At 37.4% G+C, this 18,890-nt stretch overlaps 1 protein-coding gene across 2 annotated transcripts in view; it reads left to right on the top strand.

Annotated features, from left to right (window-relative positions):
- The window catches only part of COG6 (component of oligomeric golgi complex 6), a 62,207-nt gene that overhangs the window by 8,110 nt on the left and 35,207 nt on the right, over positions 1-18,890 (top strand). For both annotated transcript variants that reach the window (XM_040267018.1, XM_040267019.1), the window contains exons 5-12: positions 2,911-3,022; positions 4,900-4,982; positions 5,347-5,417; positions 8,387-8,480; positions 14,051-14,179; positions 14,257-14,348; positions 15,826-15,890; positions 18,200-18,291. In XM_040267018.1, the coding sequence (XP_040122952.1) occupies positions 2,911-3,022; positions 4,900-4,982; positions 5,347-5,417; positions 8,387-8,480; positions 14,051-14,179; positions 14,257-14,348; positions 15,826-15,890; positions 18,200-18,291 (738 nt within the window). The remainder of the gene's footprint in view (positions 1-2,910; positions 3,023-4,899; positions 4,983-5,346; positions 5,418-8,386; positions 8,481-14,050; positions 14,180-14,256; positions 14,349-15,825; positions 15,891-18,199; positions 18,292-18,890) is intronic.

Here is an 18,890-nt window from a genome sequence, read left to right as displayed (position 1 = left end):
GACTCTGTACGACCCCATAGACGGCAGCCCACCAGGCTCCCCCGTCCCTGGGATTCTCCAGGCAAGAACATTGGAGTGGGTTGCCATTTCCTTCTCCAATGCATGAATGTGAAAAGTGAAAGTGAAGTTGCTCAGTCGTGTCTGACTCTTAGTGACCCCATGGACTGCAGCCCACCAGGCTCCTCTGTCCATGGGATTTTCCGGGCAAGAGTACTGGAGTGGGGTGCCATTGCCTTCTCCTGGCCTGAGTTAAATCTTTCTCTTGCCATCTATAGTATGTAGTACAATCTCTTGTAACTAATTGTTGGTTTGATTGAGTCTCTTTCTACAAAGCTGACCTCCTTGAGAACAGTGACAACCTCTTATTCTCTCTTTATGTCTCAGTGCAAAACACACTGTAGATTCAGTATGTGATTTTGAGTGAATATATATGAACTTTGTTTTTAACAATGGTGAAATCACTATTTATTATGTATTTTTTTTGTCTCTTGGAAAGGCCCATCAGCCAAATTTCACAGTATGTGATTTTGAGTGAATATATATGAACTTTGTTTTTAACATTGGTGAAATCACTATTTATTATGTATTTTTTTGGTCTCTTGGAAAGGCCCATCAGTCAAATTTCTCTCTGGTGAATGTTAATGTTTTTCTTTGAGGTGTAGTATGTTACAGTGGAAAGGATATAGACCTTGAAGAACTGAATTCTAATCTAAATCGTAGGTAAGAGCTCATTAGATTTTTAATCTTACATGAGTTATTTGTTAACTCCTTCAGGCTCAGTTATCACATCTGAAAAAAGGAATAATAAGCTACATCACAGGGTTGTTGTGATGGATAATACTGAGTGCTGAACACACTGCCTGACATACCTCGAGGAGTACTACCCTCCATATCCCTCTCTGCTCTTTAGACAGAGATGTGTAGTACATCTTGTTTCTTCATTGACTTTGGCAACTGGAAACAGAAGCTATTCTGTACTTAATTAGATAGTTTTCCTCAGCTGTGTTGCTTATGTTCTCATTCTTTTTTATTATTTAATAGTTTTTATTTTGATTGTGTTACTTGCTATAAAGTACTTACCTATAAAGTACTTACTGTAACTTAGGTTTTGATATTACAGTTTACATAAAAATACAAAAGCAATTTATTTTGCCCAAATATACATGTGAAAATCCAAAACATATGTGATACATATTCTTTCATTGCCCTGTAAAAGGTTAGGAGAAGGCAAGCAAAAATCACATTTTTCTTCTTCTGCTTTCATTTATGTGTGTAAAACTTGAAGAAAATTACAATCAGATGTAACGTCACCACCTAGACATAGCTACTGTTAACAATGTGGTGTATTTTCTCTCAGTCAGTATGTGTCCATACTGAATTAACAGCTGACCCTTGAACAACACAGGTTTGAACTGCACAGGTCCACTTATATATGTGTTTTGTTTTGTTTTGTTTTGTTTGTAGTCCTACACATTCCACAGTGGGTTGGAGCTTCTACTCCAGAGGGCTGGCTGTAACATTATATGCAGATTTTCCTCTGTACAGGGTAGGGTAGGAGTCCCTGACCCACACATTATTCAAGGGTCAACTGTACTAGATTCAGTTAAAACATAATGAAAAAGTAAACTAAAGAGATTAATTTTCCTTTGTGCCCAGTAAACTGACTGTGAAGATAGATCCAAAAGAAACTCCCAAAAGATTTTCATTGAAACGGTTAATTTGTACAGTCTCAAGGAATTTTATGAAGTGTTATCATTAATTTAAATCCTGTATGATAATGATTTGAGCGTCTAAAAGTATAAATCAAGACATGTTAAGGTAACTGGTAGATTTCAGTACTTAATAAGATAATTAAGGACATAGGGTTTAAATCTGTATAGATCTAAGTAGGTGCTTTGCATTGTCATTTGAGAAAAATAGAGCATTACTGCCGCCTGGAGGGCTTTTTCTTTTTAGCTCTTGTCATTCGGCGGGAGCAGTTGACATGGTGTACTTAAACCTGGAAACCCAAGAGTCCAAACAAAACAAAGATGGCATGCATTGTTCTGTCTGTTCAGATAGTGTTTGTTCAGTTTCATTTGAATATTTTGAAATTGGAGAATATTACTGCCCTGTGAATACGACTAGTGAAACACTTTTTTATTTGTATATCTTCAAATCTGAAATCTAGAAGGCAGGAATGTTGAATTTCTGCTCATGTGGTTTGTATTTCTGACTTGCCTTTAGATTGTGCCCCAACTTAGTCCTGCAGGTCTAATTGCAGACTCAAGTGTGCTTTTTCCTAATTGCCAGCTAGTCTAACTTGGCTGCACTCAGATAATATAATTTGAAAAGATGTTTTTTGTTTGTTTGTTATGATAGTGTGCAGAAAAAAGTGGGGAAGACAAAATGGAGTGATTTTTTTTTTTTTTTGATTAATGAAGAATTACTAGATGAGTTCTTGACTTCAATTTCTAACCTAAAGTAAATAATAGGCTTGAATTTTGATTTCTTGTGTACTTCATGTACAAGCTTCAAAGGCTTAGAACTTTTTAGTGACTGAAGAAATTAATTGGCTTATGTCTCTCTTACAACTTTGTTAAAAGGTGAACTATTCACATACATGTAAGTGGCTAAGGATTTGTATTGCCTGTACCATTCATGAACTTATTTCTCCTTTTACATAAAGGTTAGTTCATCATTTTAATGTAGCCCTTTACTGTGCCTTCTGTAGAGGTAGGAAATATCAGCTAATTGATCACCTATGTGCTTGGTGATCTGCTAATATTTGAGGCAGAAATGAGGCTTCTGAAGATATTGAGACAATTTCACGTCTTTGTCTTAAAAGTTATGAGAGATGTAACTTGTTTTAAAGCTATGTAAAATGGATAATGTGCTTGATTTTCTGTTGCCTTTTTAAAAATATTACAGTCAAAGATTAGAAATAAGAGCACAAGTGGCAGATGCCTTCTTATCCAAGTTCCAGCTGACTTCTGACGAAATGAGTCTTCTCCGAGGTACAAGAGAAGGACCCATCACTGAGGTACTTTGCTTTCTGTTGAAATCACTTAAAGCACAGCAGTTACAGATGTTATAGAGAAATCACTCTTTTTTAAGGCTTTATTTTACCACCTGAAATTTTTCTGATTTAAAAATGTTTTAAGGTTAGCAATTTAAGGTACAGATTTTAAATTATCTTATTTTTTTCAAAGCAGTACGTGTACTTCTTTTTTGTTTTTTAGGAGTCAGAGTACTATGAGGCTTATAAGGAAAGCCTACATCACCTCATCACCTATTCCACTCCTTTCCGTCTCTAAGTCCTTTGGCAACCATTTTCAATCTTGTTAATTGCTTCTTTTGTAGATTCTGTATTCTGGACCTCTGGTGAAAAGGAGTATGCTTTGGATATCGATGTTAACTATTTTCTATAGATGAGCTACCATGGGCTAAGAGTAATTAGTCTCTCCCTCCACGGCTCCTTTCCCTCCACACATACATGTTCTCTTTTCTTCTGCCTCACAGTGCAGCTATATGGCATGTTCTGTTTATATTGCAGTGATGTTGCAATGATTACATGTTCTTTCTTTCACAACTTTTGGTCTTTCCTGAGATTAGAAACTCCTTACCTTTTCATCTGATTCTTTTCTGAACCCATGCCATTCTTTCCAAAACTTCAAGCTATAAATCCTCTCAAAACGCTAAACAACAAGGAAAAGTATCATTCCTCTTTTTTTCCCCTTGAAGATACTCAGTATTTCTTGAGAAGAATCTTTTAGTGTCCTAACTGGGAGGAACTGCAAACTTGTGCCTGGGGTCTGAGGGCAGGAAGAGTTCCTGAAGAGGGCCAGGGTTGGGGGCTTACTGAGTGACTCTTGATAGATGTCACTGTTATCTTACTGCCTGGGCTGGGATGGAACCCGTCCCTTGAGTGTAGGGTGTTAAGTAGGTGAGAGAATTGTAGGTACCTTACCTATTGGTACTTATTGCCCTTATAGTTTGAGGAACTCTGTGCATTTTAAATATGTGACATCACACCTTCCCTCCCCCCACCTCAGTAGAAATAATCAACAGTATTAGGGATTTTAAAACATTAGAAATTTTTTTTATTCATCAGAGAAAAATAACTCATCAGCTACTTTTCATGGTTGGAACACTATTTGTGGCTATCTGGAAACTAAGCCTCCAGTACCTTTTTATAGAGGGAAAAAAGGCTGGGACTTCAGCATCGGTCAACTCGTGTATGTTTATACATCCAACTTTGCATTTCGCTCCTGGATGAGGGGCCAAGAAAGGGTATATGATAGACACAGAAACCATCATCTCCTGTGATGATGAAGCCATCCTGCGTTTTCTACATCTTAAGATATGTGATACATAGCGTGTTTTTCTTTATGTTACAGTCTTCAGGTTTACATTGCTCTTTCACAAAACTATATATGTCTTGACAGAGATTTTGTCTTTATAAACTTTTTATCTCTGCATCTTAGTACACTGTTTGGCATATAGTAGACATCGAATTAATGTATGTTTTAAAATGTGAATAATGGGCTTCCCTGGTGGCTCAGCTCATAAAGAATTCACCTGCAATGCAGGAGACCTGGGTTCGATCCCTGCGTTGGGAAGATCCCCTGGAGAAGGGAAAGGCTACCCACTCCAGTATTCTGGCCTGGAGAATTTCATGGACTGTATAGTCCATGGGGTCTCAAAGAGTCTGGGGGACGTGACTGAGCAACTGTCACTTCACTAAATATCTATTATACATTTTATAAAAATTTAGAGAAAGTTGAGATCAGTATAAGGAAGGCTTCATTAGAGTAGGTAGAATAATTTCTTTTTCCTTTGTCATGATATTTCAATTTAGAGCAATACAGTTTTACCTGAAAACATGGAAACTTTAAAGTTGCATTCTTAATTTTAAAGGATTTTTTCAAGGCACTGGGAAGAGTAAAACAGATTCATAATGATGTTAAAGTTCTCTTGCGTACAAACCAACAAACAGCAGGGTGAGTAGCCTTTTCAGTTCATGACTGCGTTGCTACTTGTATTTCCAAAATTTTAAAGATTTTCTAGATTCTTAAAGTGTACGGCATTATGTAAAATAGAAGTTTAATCTTTATGTGTTTTTGGATAAAGAGGAAATTATACCCTGATGTTTAGCGTAAAACAACAGTTGAGTGTCTTAAGTGATGGTATTAAAACTTGGCAACATTTATTTAATTATTAACAAATTACTAAAAAAATTATTCCACAAAATGATAAAAAGTTAATAGGCTATAATGAAATCATTCTGTAATTAAAATAATTAGATTCTTAGATTTAGCTATTGGCTAAAGCTTTTAAATAAATTATAATCTTTAATTTTTTTAGTTTAGAAATTATGGAGCAAATGGCCTTGCTTCAAGAAACATCTTACGAAAGACTTTACCGGTGGGCTCAAAGTAAGTGGTTTCCTTGATGCAGTCTAGATTCATGAATGCTTGATTTTATTTCACTTAGTATTTATTTGACAACATATTTTGATCTTAGTAATCAAAAAATTTGAACATGCTGTCCCTGTGTTTGCCTTATAAGTATTATAATTCAGGTACTATATATGATTAAGGATGGAAATGAAAAAATAATAAAGTCAGTATTAGTGCCCCAGATTATCTTAAGGTTGATTAGACATCCCTTGTTGTTAATATAATCATTATGGTGAATTAATTTTCTGGTGCTGCTGTAACAAATTTATCTCAATGGCTTAAAACAAAACGTAAATTTATCATTTTATAGTTCTGTAGTCAGCAGTCACCATGCTAAAATGAAAAGATGTGCATTCATTCTGGAGGCTCTAGGGAACAATCTGTTGCCTTGCTTATTCACTTTTTTGGCATAACTTAGTTCTTTGAGTCTGAGGTCTGAGCTCTGAGTTTCCTTGCTGGCTGTCACAGGGTTTTCCTGCTTCTAGAGGTCGCCTACATTGGCTTGTGGCCCCTTCCTCCATCTTTGAAGCCAGCAATGGGTAAATGGAGTCGCTTTCTCACTTTGAATCTCTCCTGCCTCTTCTTCCATCTCATATCTCTGACTTTTCTGCCAGCCTCTTCCACTTTTAAGACCTAGATGATTACCTTGGACCCACTTAAGTCATCTGGGACAATGTCCCTATTTAAGGTCATCTCACATGCTAGTAAAGTAATGCTTAAAATTTTCCAAGCCAGGCTTCAGCAATACGTGAACCGTGAACTTCCAGTTGTTCAAGCTGGTTTTAGAAAAGGCAGAAGAACCAGAGATCAAATTGCCAACATCTGCTGGATCATCGAAAAAGCAAGAGTTCCAGAAAAACATCTATTTCTGCTCTATTGACTATGCCAAAGCCTTTGACTGTGTGGATCACAATAACCTGTGAAAATTCTGAAGTAGGTGGGAATACCAGACCACCTGACCTGCCTCTTGAGACATCTGTATGCAGGTCAGGAAGCAACAGTTAGAACTAGACATGGAACAACAGACTGTTTCCAATTTGGGAAAGGAGCACATCAAGGCTGTATATTGTCACCCTGCTTATTTAACTTATATGCAGAGTACATCATGAGAAACGCTGGGCTGGAGGAAGCACAAGCTGAAATCAAGATTGCCCGGAGAAATATCAATAACCTCAGATGTGCAGATGACACCACCCTTATGGCAGAAAGTGAAGAGGAACTAAAGAGTCTCTTGATGAAAGTGAAAGAGGAGAGTGAAAAAGTTGCCTTAAAGCTCAACATTCAGAAAATGAAGATCATGGCATCCGGTCCCATCACTTCATAGCAAATAGATGGGGAAACAGTGGACACAGTGGCTGACTTTTATTTTTCTGGGCTCCAAAATCACTGCAGATGGTGATTGCAGCCATGAAATTAAAAGACACTTATTCCTTGGAAGGAAAGTTATGACCAACCTAGACAGCATATTCAAAAGCAGAGACATTACTTTGCCAACAAAGGTCTATCTAGTCAAGGCAATGGTTTTTCCAGTGGTCATGTATGGATGTGAGAGTTGGACTATAAAGAAAGCTGAGCACTGAAGAATTGATGGTTTTGAACTGTGGTATTGGAGAAGACTGTTGAGCATCCCTTGGACTGCAAGGGGATCCAACCAGTCTATCCTAAAGGAGACCAGTCCTGGGTGTTCATTGGAAGGACTGATGTTGAAGCTGAAACTCCAATACTTTGCCCACCTGATGCCAAGAGCTGACTCATTTGAAAAGCCCCTGATGCTGGGAAAGATTGAGGGCAGGAGGAGAAGGGGACGACAGAGGATGACATGGTTGAAGGGCATCACCGACTCAATGGACATGGGTTTGGGTGGACTCTGGGAGTTGGTGATGGACAGGGAGGCCTGGCGTGCTGCGGTTCATGGGGTCGCAAAGAGTCGGACATGACTGAGCAACTGAACTGAACTGACCTGAAGGTCCATCCCCTTAATTCCATCTGCAAAGTCTGTTTTGTTTCATAAAATAACATATTCACAGGTTTCGGTGATTAGGGATCTTGGGGGGACCATTATTTTGCCTACCACAAGTGGTTTATGTATTTAGTTTTGTTTTAATATGTTTCAATAGTGTGTTAGTAGAATTACCTGTTAAAAACAAAGGAACGTGAGGTCTTCACCTAGCAAAGGTTGGGAATTTCTGAACATGTCCTGTTTTTTGAACAGAGTAGAGATTTAATCAGTATTTTGTAGATAGAATAGTAAATATAATTTTACTAGTATGTATAAGTTACCCATATAAACATTCTAGCAAACTGCTTAAAGATTGCCCCTGGCGTAAAGAACTGGTGATGAATATTTAGTATTGCCTTCCCTTCTTGACACTGCTGTGTATGTAGCAGTTATTCGGAGAAGACAATGGCACGCCACTCCAGTACTCTTGCCTGGAAAATCCCATGAACGGAGGACCCTGGTGGACTGCAGTCCATGGAGTCCCTAAGAGTCGGACACGACTGAGTGACTTCACTTTCATGCATTGGAGAAGGAAATGGCAACCTGCTCCGGTGTTCTTGCGTGGAGAATCCCAGGGACGGCGGAGCCTGGTGGCTGCTGTCTATGGGGTCGCACAGAGTCAGATACAACTGAAGCGATGCAGCAGCAGCAGCAGCATAACAGTTATTTAGTGTATATTTGTTCATTGATTGGTTTCTTCAGAACTCTAGTTTCTTATAATAATAAAATATATTGTATACTACATAGCAGATGTGGTCTACTGAAGTTAAATGGATATTTAAGCTTGAATGTTTAGTTTAGCAGCATTAACTAGTTTTTTATTGGTATGTTCTCTAGGCTTTTCCAAGCATTTTTTAAATGTGGTATTTAGACTCTGGTTGTACCATGGACATAATCAAGGCCTAATTGTATTTTAACAGGTGTCACAGTGTTAATTCTCTTTCAGGTGAATGCAGAACATTGACACAAGAATCATGTGACATATCCCCAGTCCTAACGCAGGCAATGGAAGCCCTGCAGGACAGGCCTGTCTTATATAAGTGAGTGACTTTTTCCTAATTAATAAAAAAGCAAATTTGCTTTTTTCTTTGGTAATTTATATTGAATTTCAATGTTAATCAAATTTATATACAATAGTTTGAGCAATATAATAATTTACAGTGATATCTTTATCTCATCTGGGTACCACTGGAGCATCTGCCTAATTGAATATTACATGCTATAGAATGCAACACAGATACAAAAACCAAGATGTCCCAATATCTAGACTGCCTCTTATTTATGCAGAGGTTAAGGTCTTTCCCGCATTCTGCCATCTCGTTAATTACCTTGGAATTGTATGTAACTAAAACTCCTGTCCATCCTGAAGGAGATCAGCCCTGGGATTTCTTTGGAAAGAATGATGCTAAAGCTGAAACTCCAGTACTTTGGCCACCTCATGTGAAGAGTTGACTCATTGGTAAAGACTCTGATGCTGGGAGGGATTGGGGGCAGGAGGAGAAGGGGACGACAGAGGATGAGATGGCTGGATGGCATCACTGACTCGATGGACGTGAGTCTGAGTGAACTCTGGGAGTTGGTGATGGACAGGGAGGCCTGGCGTGCTGCGATTCACGGGGTCGCAAAGAGTCAGACACGACTAAGCGACTGAACTGAAATGAACTGAAAATTCCTATATTAACACTGCCCTGGAGGGGTGGAAGTCAAATAGAGCTAATAAATAATAATTACCCAGAGATGAGAAAAGAAGATTTAAAATTAGAATTCCATTAGTAGGATTCCAGGAAAGAAAGAGTTCAGGTTTTTAATCCTGTAAGTTACAGCCCCCAGGTGCTATGTGATAATGCTTTGGATAAGAACTTCATGCATTATTAACATATATTTTTTATTTTTCTGTGTTTTAGTTTTCTTTTACTCTTCAAGTCCTTTTTTTGTCTTCAGTCTTTAAACTTTTTAGTTTGTATTGGGATATAGTCAATTAACAACACTGTGTTAGTTTCAAGTGAACAGGGAAGGAACTTAGCCATACATATACATGTATCCGTTCTCTCCTGGGCCTCCCTCTCATCCAGGTTTGCATATAACATTGAGTAGAATTCCATGTGCTATACAGTAGGTCCTTGTTGGTTATCCGTTTTGAATATAGCAACGAGTACCTGACCTTCTCAAACTCCCTAACGACCCCTTCCCCCTCATCGACCATAAGTTCATTTTCTAAGTCTGTGTATCTTTCTGTTTTGTAAGTGAGTTCATCTGCTATCATTTCTTTTTACATTCCACATAGACAGGTTGTCATATGCTATTTCTCCTTCTTTGTCTGAGTTACGTCACTCAGTATGACACTCTCTAGGTCCATCCATGCTGCTACACATGGCACTATTTCATTCTTTTAATGGCTGAGTAATAGTCCATTGTATATATGTACCACATCTTTTTTATCCATTCCTTCAAATCCTTTTTCATTTTTAATGTCTGGAATAGTATGAACATGGGAAGACCAAGTAGGGCATTAAAATTCGGGAAACAGAAAGCCAGAGAACTCACGCATTCAGTCCTGCTCTGAGTCTTGTCTTTTATATGCTTCTATATTTTTAGAAGATTTCCTTCTTACTCTGTTTTCTTATTAGAACATTAGTGAAATCGCTCAGTCGTGTCCGACTCTGTGACCCCATGGACTAGCCTACCAGGCTCCTCCATCCATGGGATTTTTCCAGGCAAGAATACTGGAGTGGGTCGCCACTTCCTTCTCCAGGAAATCTTCCCGACCCGGGGATTGAACCCAGGTCTCCTGCATTGTAGGCAGATGCTTTACTATCTGAGCCACCAGGGAAGTCATTAGAACGCAAATGCTGGGACTTGACAGATACATAAAATAATCACACCCCAGTGTTACTTGTTGAGTACTCACTATATGTTAAGCACAGTTCTAAGTGTGGCAGGCTTACTATCAATAAAACATCGCCTTCAACTTGCTTTACTTTATGGAACCAGACGTAAACAAATCAGCTTCAATGTATACATTAAGTGCTTTTCTAAAAGTCAAGTCTCAAGTGCTTTGTGGCTCGAGTAGTCAGTGGTGGGGAAAGGGGTGTACATTAGAGAAAGTTTCTTCCAGGAAGTAGGTATAAAATGAGTTATGAAAGTTGATAAGCATTTTCCAAGATGAAAAAGGGAGGAGAGAACATCCCAGATTTCGGGAACAGCAGGTGCTACTGCATGGGTTGAGGAGGAACATGTACCTCTAGGGACTTGCAGAAGCTGGTTGCTGGGTTAGTAGCAGGAGCTGGATCACAGTAGATCTGCATGTTGTGCAGGTTCCTGGGATAAGCTGTTGCTCATTATGGACCATCAGCTCAGCGGATCTTAGTGTCTTCGAAGTTTCTTTCCCAGTTTTTTCACTGTAAGGTATGGGTGTTTGGGTATAATTATAGTACCTGAAACATTTGGTGCTTGTTTAATAATGTGTAACAATGTCCACAGATTCATATTTGTTCACAAAGTTAATTGTTTTTTAAAAAGGCCTTCATATATTTTGGGCCTCTGAAAAGGTCAGCTGACTTCTACCATATAAATGTATTTTTTCTAAGTTTAGATTCTTGATCGACACTTGGAAAGGAGCAGTATTGCATAATGGTTTAAACAGTGGGCTCTGATTTAGACTGGGTGTTTGTGTGTTGTGTTTTTTTTTAGATTTTTTTGATGAACCCACATACCTTTATAGGTTTCGGTTTTCTTGAGCTGTGAAATGAGGATGAAAATAGTGCTTGTCTTGCTGGGTTGTTGTGAAGATTAAAATTGGAATGTTCCCATAAGGTGTTGAGCATCATGCTTTACTCATCACAAAGTACTGGCTATTATTTTTATTTTGAAAGGAGATAAAGTAGAAAAGTTTTAGCTAAAGAGAAGTGTATTTAAGGCCTACCTGACAGCAAGGCAAAATGCTTGAGAGACAACAGAACTGAAATAGGCAAAGAAGATGTATCTTCACAGGACACACGGGATGGGGGCCATAGTGCAGTATGGATGGTTAAACATTTGGATGTTGAATGCGAAAGAAGGAAACTTTTAGTGCCAGTTAAGTACCATAAGATGAACGCTGAAAAAGAGAAAATTGGCCTTTCATCTTAAGTAATCACTTGTTTTCAAAGTGGTGGTTTCTTTAAATTTAGGGACAAACTTTATAATGTACTATGTCAACCACCAGATGGCACTATATGAACTTGATTTAAATAAAGTAGAGAAGCTTCACTGTTCATTATTGGGTCTCAAATGTATAGGTATCACATTTAAGAAAACATAAGTTATTAAAGTCTTTGGGGAAAATTGTCATGCTCAGGTTTTGTTAGGTCTTATATAACTGGAATGCTAATGCATTATTAACTTTTAATACATCAAGTACAGAAGTGTTTTCAGAAAGGAATTTATTCCAAGTAGAAATGGACAAATTGATGATGTCTTCTTTTCACTGGTAAACCTTCAGCATGTCAATTATTAGAGGATATAGTAATATATACAATGCTGATTTTTTTTCATTCTTCATTTGTTGTATTTCTTAGAGAGGCTTGTACATTATTCTTTTATCTTTTAATTTTTTTGGACAAAATTTGTTCATTTTATTTGCTTTTTGACCAGAATTTTTCCTTTTCTATTATGGATAAACATAAAAACTGAGGATTTTGGTTTTTTAACTAGAGGCATTTTAGAATATTTACATAATTTTGACATTCACTTTTGTAAAGCTGCATTTTCAGTTTTTGACCTTTGTTGGAAAAGTCTCTTTTTGGTCAAGGAAATTTTCTTTTGTCTCTGGAAAAAGAGATTTCATGTCTTCAGATATCACTGAAGGTTCATTTCAGCTCATGCTCTTCTTGCTTCAAATTATATCTGTTGCAGGAAAATTAACATTAATATTAATGTTTATTTATATTTTATAGTAAAAAGATTAGATTCTAGTGTTTGTCAGACTTTTAAAAATTGCCCCTCCCCCATTTAAAATGCCAGTGGGTTCACTGGTTTTTAATATAACTTGTGGACACACTGAATAGTCCTAGAAACAGAAGTTACATTGTTTCTGTTTATTATGCAGTCATTTGGGTCCCCAGGGGAAGATTAGTTTTACATATTTAAAAAGTTTGTGAATTTTGTGCTGTCATAAATCTGATCACAAGTCACTTCATAGAACTGATGGTCTTTAAAGGAAGGCATTCTGTACCCTAAGCATTTATATTTTTAAGAGCATGAGGGAAGAAATAGAAATAAGCACCTTGGTTCTAATTTGTTTAAAAAAACAAAGTGAATGTAAAGCAACTGTGCACTTTTGCAAAACTTTGCTTGATAACTGCGTTTTCATCTTGACGTATTGCTGGTGTGTCACTGCGTGGAATTTCAAAACCATTTCCTTTTAACTAAAACCAAAAACCACACACAACCATGATCTGGTTACTGGTACATAGTCCTTTAAGAAGTCTCAGAGTCCTAACAATTTATTGCTATTGATGGCCTCACTACACTTTCACTTAAAAATATGCCCCTTTTCTAGCTTTCTTCTGTTAAAAAAAAAAAAGTGGATTTTTTCATGAAATCAATAGCATATTAAAGAAAGCAGTGTAGCCTAAGAAATTCTTTTGAAAACTTTGGTGAAATTTTTGTAACTTTTCTTTATATGTAGGGTAATGAAATAATTCTCAACATTTAGTAGAGACTGTTCAGAGATGTAAAAGTTCATGGATCTAGAATCTGCTGGCATGGGACTACAAAAAAATATTTTGTTTTCCTGTGTGCCTTTAAACCAGAACTTTAAGTTGGGCGACAGCGAGAAGCAAAGGCTGAATCTAGTCAAGGAGACAGGGACTCTTGGTAACTTTAAGCCGTCCTATCATTTGACCCCAAATGGTCTGAGTTCAAAATCTTTTTTCCCTAAAAATTTCCTCAGCTTTGAAAGTCTTCCCTCTGGCCCCACCGACTGTAATTGATGACTTGTAAATGTATGTAAAAGAAAGTATTTGCTCTTAATGCATAACTGGTCAGTAAATTCAAGTAGCATGTAATATGTTTAACATTGGAGTCAAAATAAGCTTTTAAATATGAATAGTATATTTTGGTGGTATTTGGTATAATTTGGACAAATTTTGGTGGTATTGTAATAATATACATGAGAGTTTTTTAATGTAGAAAGAAAAGTCTTATATTTTGAATTGCAGAGTTCTAACTGTAACCACCCTCTGAGAACCATATACTAGGCCTCCTGTGTGCAATGGAGTGTCATGTTTTGGACAAGGGGTGGGCACTGAAACCTGTAGAGTTCAGGGTTTCCACCTTGTCTCGAATTTTACTTTTACCAAATCCCCTGCTCTATCCTTTATTGCCACAACCTCTGTTACTGATTGTAAATCCCTGCATTCCTTCTTAGACATAAAAAGATGCACCTTTGGATTGGATTATCACTATGATAAAGTTATTTATTAAATATTTTTTGTTGTTTAAAGCAGTATTGCTTGAGAGAACTGTGTAAAAAAAAGTGTTAGATAGCTTATCTGAGAAAGTGCATGAATAGTTTGATATAGCCATTGGGAAGAAAAACCATTGTTTGTTAATAACTTGTCTCTTTTAGGTATACCTTAGATGAGTTTGGAACAGCCAGAAGAAGTACAGTGGTTCGTGGATTCATTGATGCTCTTACAAGAGGGGGCCCAGGAGGTACCCCTAGACCCATTGAAATGCACTCCCATGACCCTTTGAGGTATAGTAGCAGACAGTATTGGGGTATTCAGTGTTTTTCTGAAGGAAAATTTCACTAACATTTAGTTTTTCCATTAGATATGTAGGAGATATGTTGGCTTGGCTCCATCAAGCTACCGCTTCTGAAAAAGAACACCTTGAAGCTCTTTTGAAGCATGTAACTACACAAGGTGGGTCAGCCAGTGGCTCCTGCTCATCTGAGATGTAGCACATCACACAGGATCTCTCTGTTTCTGTTCTCGCTACTGTTTTTCATGGAAATAAACTCTTCACCCCAGGTGATTCAGTAAGCGGCCTAATTAGTCTTCCTTTCTCTCGTTTCCCCTTTTCCAGTGGATTCTTCTCCATCACTGTCGTTTTGTGACGCAACTGATAACATTTTTATACCGGACCCTCGGGGCCTTCCCTAGTGAGCCAGGACCCCTCTGCTCCCCTTTCAAGGTGCCTCTGGAGTGCCTGGTGTACGTTGTCTCAGATCTTGTATGGCACTATCCTCTAAAGGCAAAAGGGGACGTTCTCTCCGTTTTGTCTACAAGCACACAGGCTTGTTGACTTTTCTTAAGGTCATGAAGCTCCTATTTCTTTCTTTTCTATTAATACTACTCAGCCCCTTTTTTCATTCTCGTGACTGTTTCAAAATTTTTTGAATAATTGCCTATGTACTGAATGTACTTAAAATTTTTGTCTTAATTTCAAAGAAGAAAAATGATTATTTTTGAGTTGCTAACATCTGTTTGCAGAATTTCCAGTCTTTTTAGTTGTGACTGTCTTGAGATACCTGTGATAGAAGGGGTTAGTGGATAATTAAGATGTTCTGGTTTTGATGGAAAGGGAAGGGACGTGTTGTGGGGGGTGTCCCTCGCCTGTCTTGCCTGGCACGGCCCCACACCATGCTGGTTCATCAGGTCACCTTCCAGGAGAGGCCGGTGTGCAAATGGGTGCAGAACTCAACCTCCTCACTGATACTCAGACTAGATTCAGCGTCTTTGATAGATTGGCACACACTCTGCATTGTTTAAAGTTGTTTTCTGTTACCCTAATAACTGAGTTTAAAAGAATGTATTTCTTAAAAGCTGTTAGTAAAGTATACATGAGAGGCCGCATTAAGAGGCAGGAAGAAAATAATTGGAGTTAGAAATAGGTTCTTCCATGGGAATGGCATGAATTCTTCTAAACTTCAGTTTCTCCATCTGTGAAAATGAAGGTGGTTACAAGCTGTACATGTCCAAGTACACGGTACAGACCTTGATAAGTGGTCAGTAATTAGTAAATGTCAGTTTTTCCATTAAATTGTAAGGTGTGTTTTCCATCTTACACTTGCAGTTTGTGTGCTTAGCACGTCTGCCTAGAATAAGGAGTTTGTGGAACAGATCCTAATACATCTCATCACCTCCTTCAGTTAATTAATTTCACAATCCTTTTTCATTAATCAGCAGTCAAATGAATTGATAGAGCTTTAGGTTCAGCTATTAATATAGTTAGTAATATCCTAAAAGATATTGAAGTTAATAAAATACCATTAATGGTTATTTTAAATGTTTATCATTAATGCCATTAATCATAGGTATTAGTGTTTGTTGATTTTTTGTACTTCTGTGAAACAGTGCAATATGAAAAAAATTTCAGTTATGTTATAATTAACCGTAGGTGTTGAAGAAAATATTCAAGAAGTTGTTGGCCATGTTACTGAGGGTGTGTGCAGGCCTCTAAAGGTAAAATACTTTGTTTATATTATATCAAGTATTTTATATATGATATACAGTTAAATTATTGCCTTATTTGGAGTTTAAAGAAATAGCAACTTGAGCTGTAATTCTGTAAAATTAACACATTAATGTCGGATAATAAAACTCATTTTAAAATAATCATTGCCAATTTTCTATGCAAGGTTTTTGTATACTATTACATGTATTTCAAGCTGGTTTTAGAAAAGGCAGAGGAACCAGAGATCAAATTGCCAACATCTGCTGGATCATGGAAAAAGCAAGAGAGTTCCAGAAAAACATCTATTTCTGCTTTATTGACTATGCCAAAGCCTTTGACTGTGTGGATCACAATAAACTGTGGAAAATTCTGAAAGAGATGGGAATACCAGACCACCTGACCTGCCTCTTGAGAAATGTGTATGCAGGTCAGGAAGCAGCAGTTAGAACTGGACATGGAGCCACAGACTGGTTCCAAATAGGAAAAGGAGTACATCAAGGCTGTATATTGTCACCCTGCTTATTTAACTTCTATGCAGAGTATATCATGAGAAACGCTGGACTGGAAGAAACACAAGCTGGAATCAAGATTGCCGGGAGAAATATCAATAACCTCAGATGTGCAGATGATACCACCCTTACGGCAGAAAGTGAAGAGGAACTCAAAAGCCTCTTGATGAAAGTGAAAGAGTGAAAAAGTTGGCTTAGAGCTCAACAGTCAGAAAACGAAGATCCTGGCATCTAGTCCCATCACTTCATGGGAAATAGATGGGGAAACAGTGGAAACAGTGTCAGACTTTATTTTTGGGGGCTCCAGAATCACTGCAGATGGTAACTGCAGCCATGAAATTAAAAGACACTTACTCCTTGGAAGAAAAGTTAGGACCAACCTAGATAGCATATTCAAAAGCAGAGACATTAGTTTGCCATCAAAGGTCCGTTTAGTCAAGGCTATGGTTTTTCCAGTGGTCATGTATGGATGTGAGAGTTGGACTGTGAAGAAAGCTGAGTGCCGAAGAATTGATGCTTTTGAACTGTGGTGTTGGAGAAGACTCTTGAGAGTCCCTTGGACTGCAAGGAGATCCAACCAGTCCATTCTAAAGGAGATCAGTCCTGGATGTTCTTTGGAAGGAATGATACTGAAGCTGAAACTCTAGTACTTTGGCCACCTCATGCAAAGAGTTGACTCATTGGAAAAGACTCTGATGCTGGGAGGGATTGGGGGCAGGAGGAAAAGGGGATGACAGAGGATCAGATGGCTGGATGGCATCACGGACTCGATGGACGTGAGTCTGAGTGAACTCCGGGAGTTGGTGATGGACAGGGAGGCCTGGCGTGCTGCGATTCATGGGGTCGCAAAGAGTCGGACACAATTGAGCGACTGAACTGAACAGAACGTGTATTTATAATGTAAAATATTTTAGCAGATCATATTCATTGGTATTACGACATACTCCAAAATCTAAATGCTTTCAAAAGTGTTCATTGAACATCTCCTGCGTGTGTATTATCCTGCTAAGTGCTGCAGAGATGTAAAAGGACTAGAAAATACAATGTCTGTTTAGAATCTAATTAGAAAACAAGAAGACATAATGTTTTCTGCAGCTTAAGCATAGATGTAGTGTAATATGTAAGTAAGCACATTCAGTGTAGTTTAAATTGCATTTTTTAGTTAGGGAATGTGAAATAAGGGAAAGATTAGTGAAGGATGAATTTTAATTAGAAAGAAAGATTCCCAGAAGTTAATCTTGAGCATTTCAAGTTAATTTTGAACTAGATCTGAGATATTGCCCTGGTAGTATTATAATTAGACAAATATGTTGGAGCCAACTCAAGATCCATCTGCTTTCCTGTTCTCTAATTAATATTAAAAAATAACTTGGTTTAGTTGTTTAAAGGTAAAACTTTTTTCATTTTTTTCCCCTTACTATTGGTTCATAGAGCAGTACCTTTTTACTGATAATTTTAGGCATGTAACAGCTGCTTTGCAGTTTAGTGCTGAACAAAATTCCATTACATGCTGGTTAAAAAACCTCCAGATGATCTCATTGTATTGATTATTTCTGATAGCAGTTGCCTTGAGCCAAATTCTGTAGGTAATGGATCATTTGTTCATAGAGTATACCTGTGTTAAATTTTTTGTGTTGTTTTACCATCCTCTGATTTAATATTCAGATATTACTTATTTAGAAGGAAGTTTGTGATTTCTATAATCATGAAATTTAATCTCTTTAATGCTGTTCATACTGCATGTGATTAATGAAGAAAAAGTTACACTTCTAAGAAATGTTTAATTTTTTTGTCACGTGTTTTAATAGGTTCGAATTGAACAAGTAATAGTTGCTGAACCTGGGGCGGTTTTATTATATAAAATTTCTAACCTCCTGAAATTTTACCACCACACAATCAGGTAAGTGGAATGGTTAAATGTGCTCATTACATCCCATGTCATACTTCATTTCAGTTAGAACACAGTGTAGTATTTGTGTGTGTGTGTATTCTATCTATTGACTAAGTATAAACTAGTAGAAACTCCACACCATGTGACTCATCATTTGCATATTATACATGTTGCAGTTTGAGGTCTGTCATTTGCTTTTTCCTTTCTTTTCCAGGCGTGACTGTACACACACACACAAACACACATTTGCACATGCACAGCTTAGATAGCAGTATAAGTCTATAATACAAGTATTTTTTGAGTCCTTCTGTATTCGAGATCCATGGCACTTAAAGCAACTCTATATTATACTCAGAATGGCATAATTAGTGAAATGTCCTATTCTGAATCAAAATAACATAAATTCTTCTTTAACATTTAGTTTTCCATTAGTGGTAAAACAGAATCATAGCTTTATCTTCTCTAAGTAATATTAATAGCTATCTTATCTTCTCTAAATTAAAGTGACTATATGATTAGGAACCACTTGTCTTATCTAGGAACCACTTGTCTTATCTAAAATATAATCTTCGACTCCAAAATTTGCATTCATTTTCACCATGCATATT

This window comes from Oryx dammah, unplaced genomic scaffold (genome assembly GCF_014754425.2).
Source record: "Oryx dammah isolate SB20612 unplaced genomic scaffold, SCBI_Odam_1.1 HiC_scaffold_24, whole genome shotgun sequence".
NCBI classification, from domain to species: domain Eukaryota; kingdom Metazoa; phylum Chordata; class Mammalia; order Artiodactyla; family Bovidae; genus Oryx; species Oryx dammah.
The sequence above is the reverse complement of the archived record's forward strand: the minus strand, read 5'-3'. Positions and strand labels throughout refer to the sequence as shown.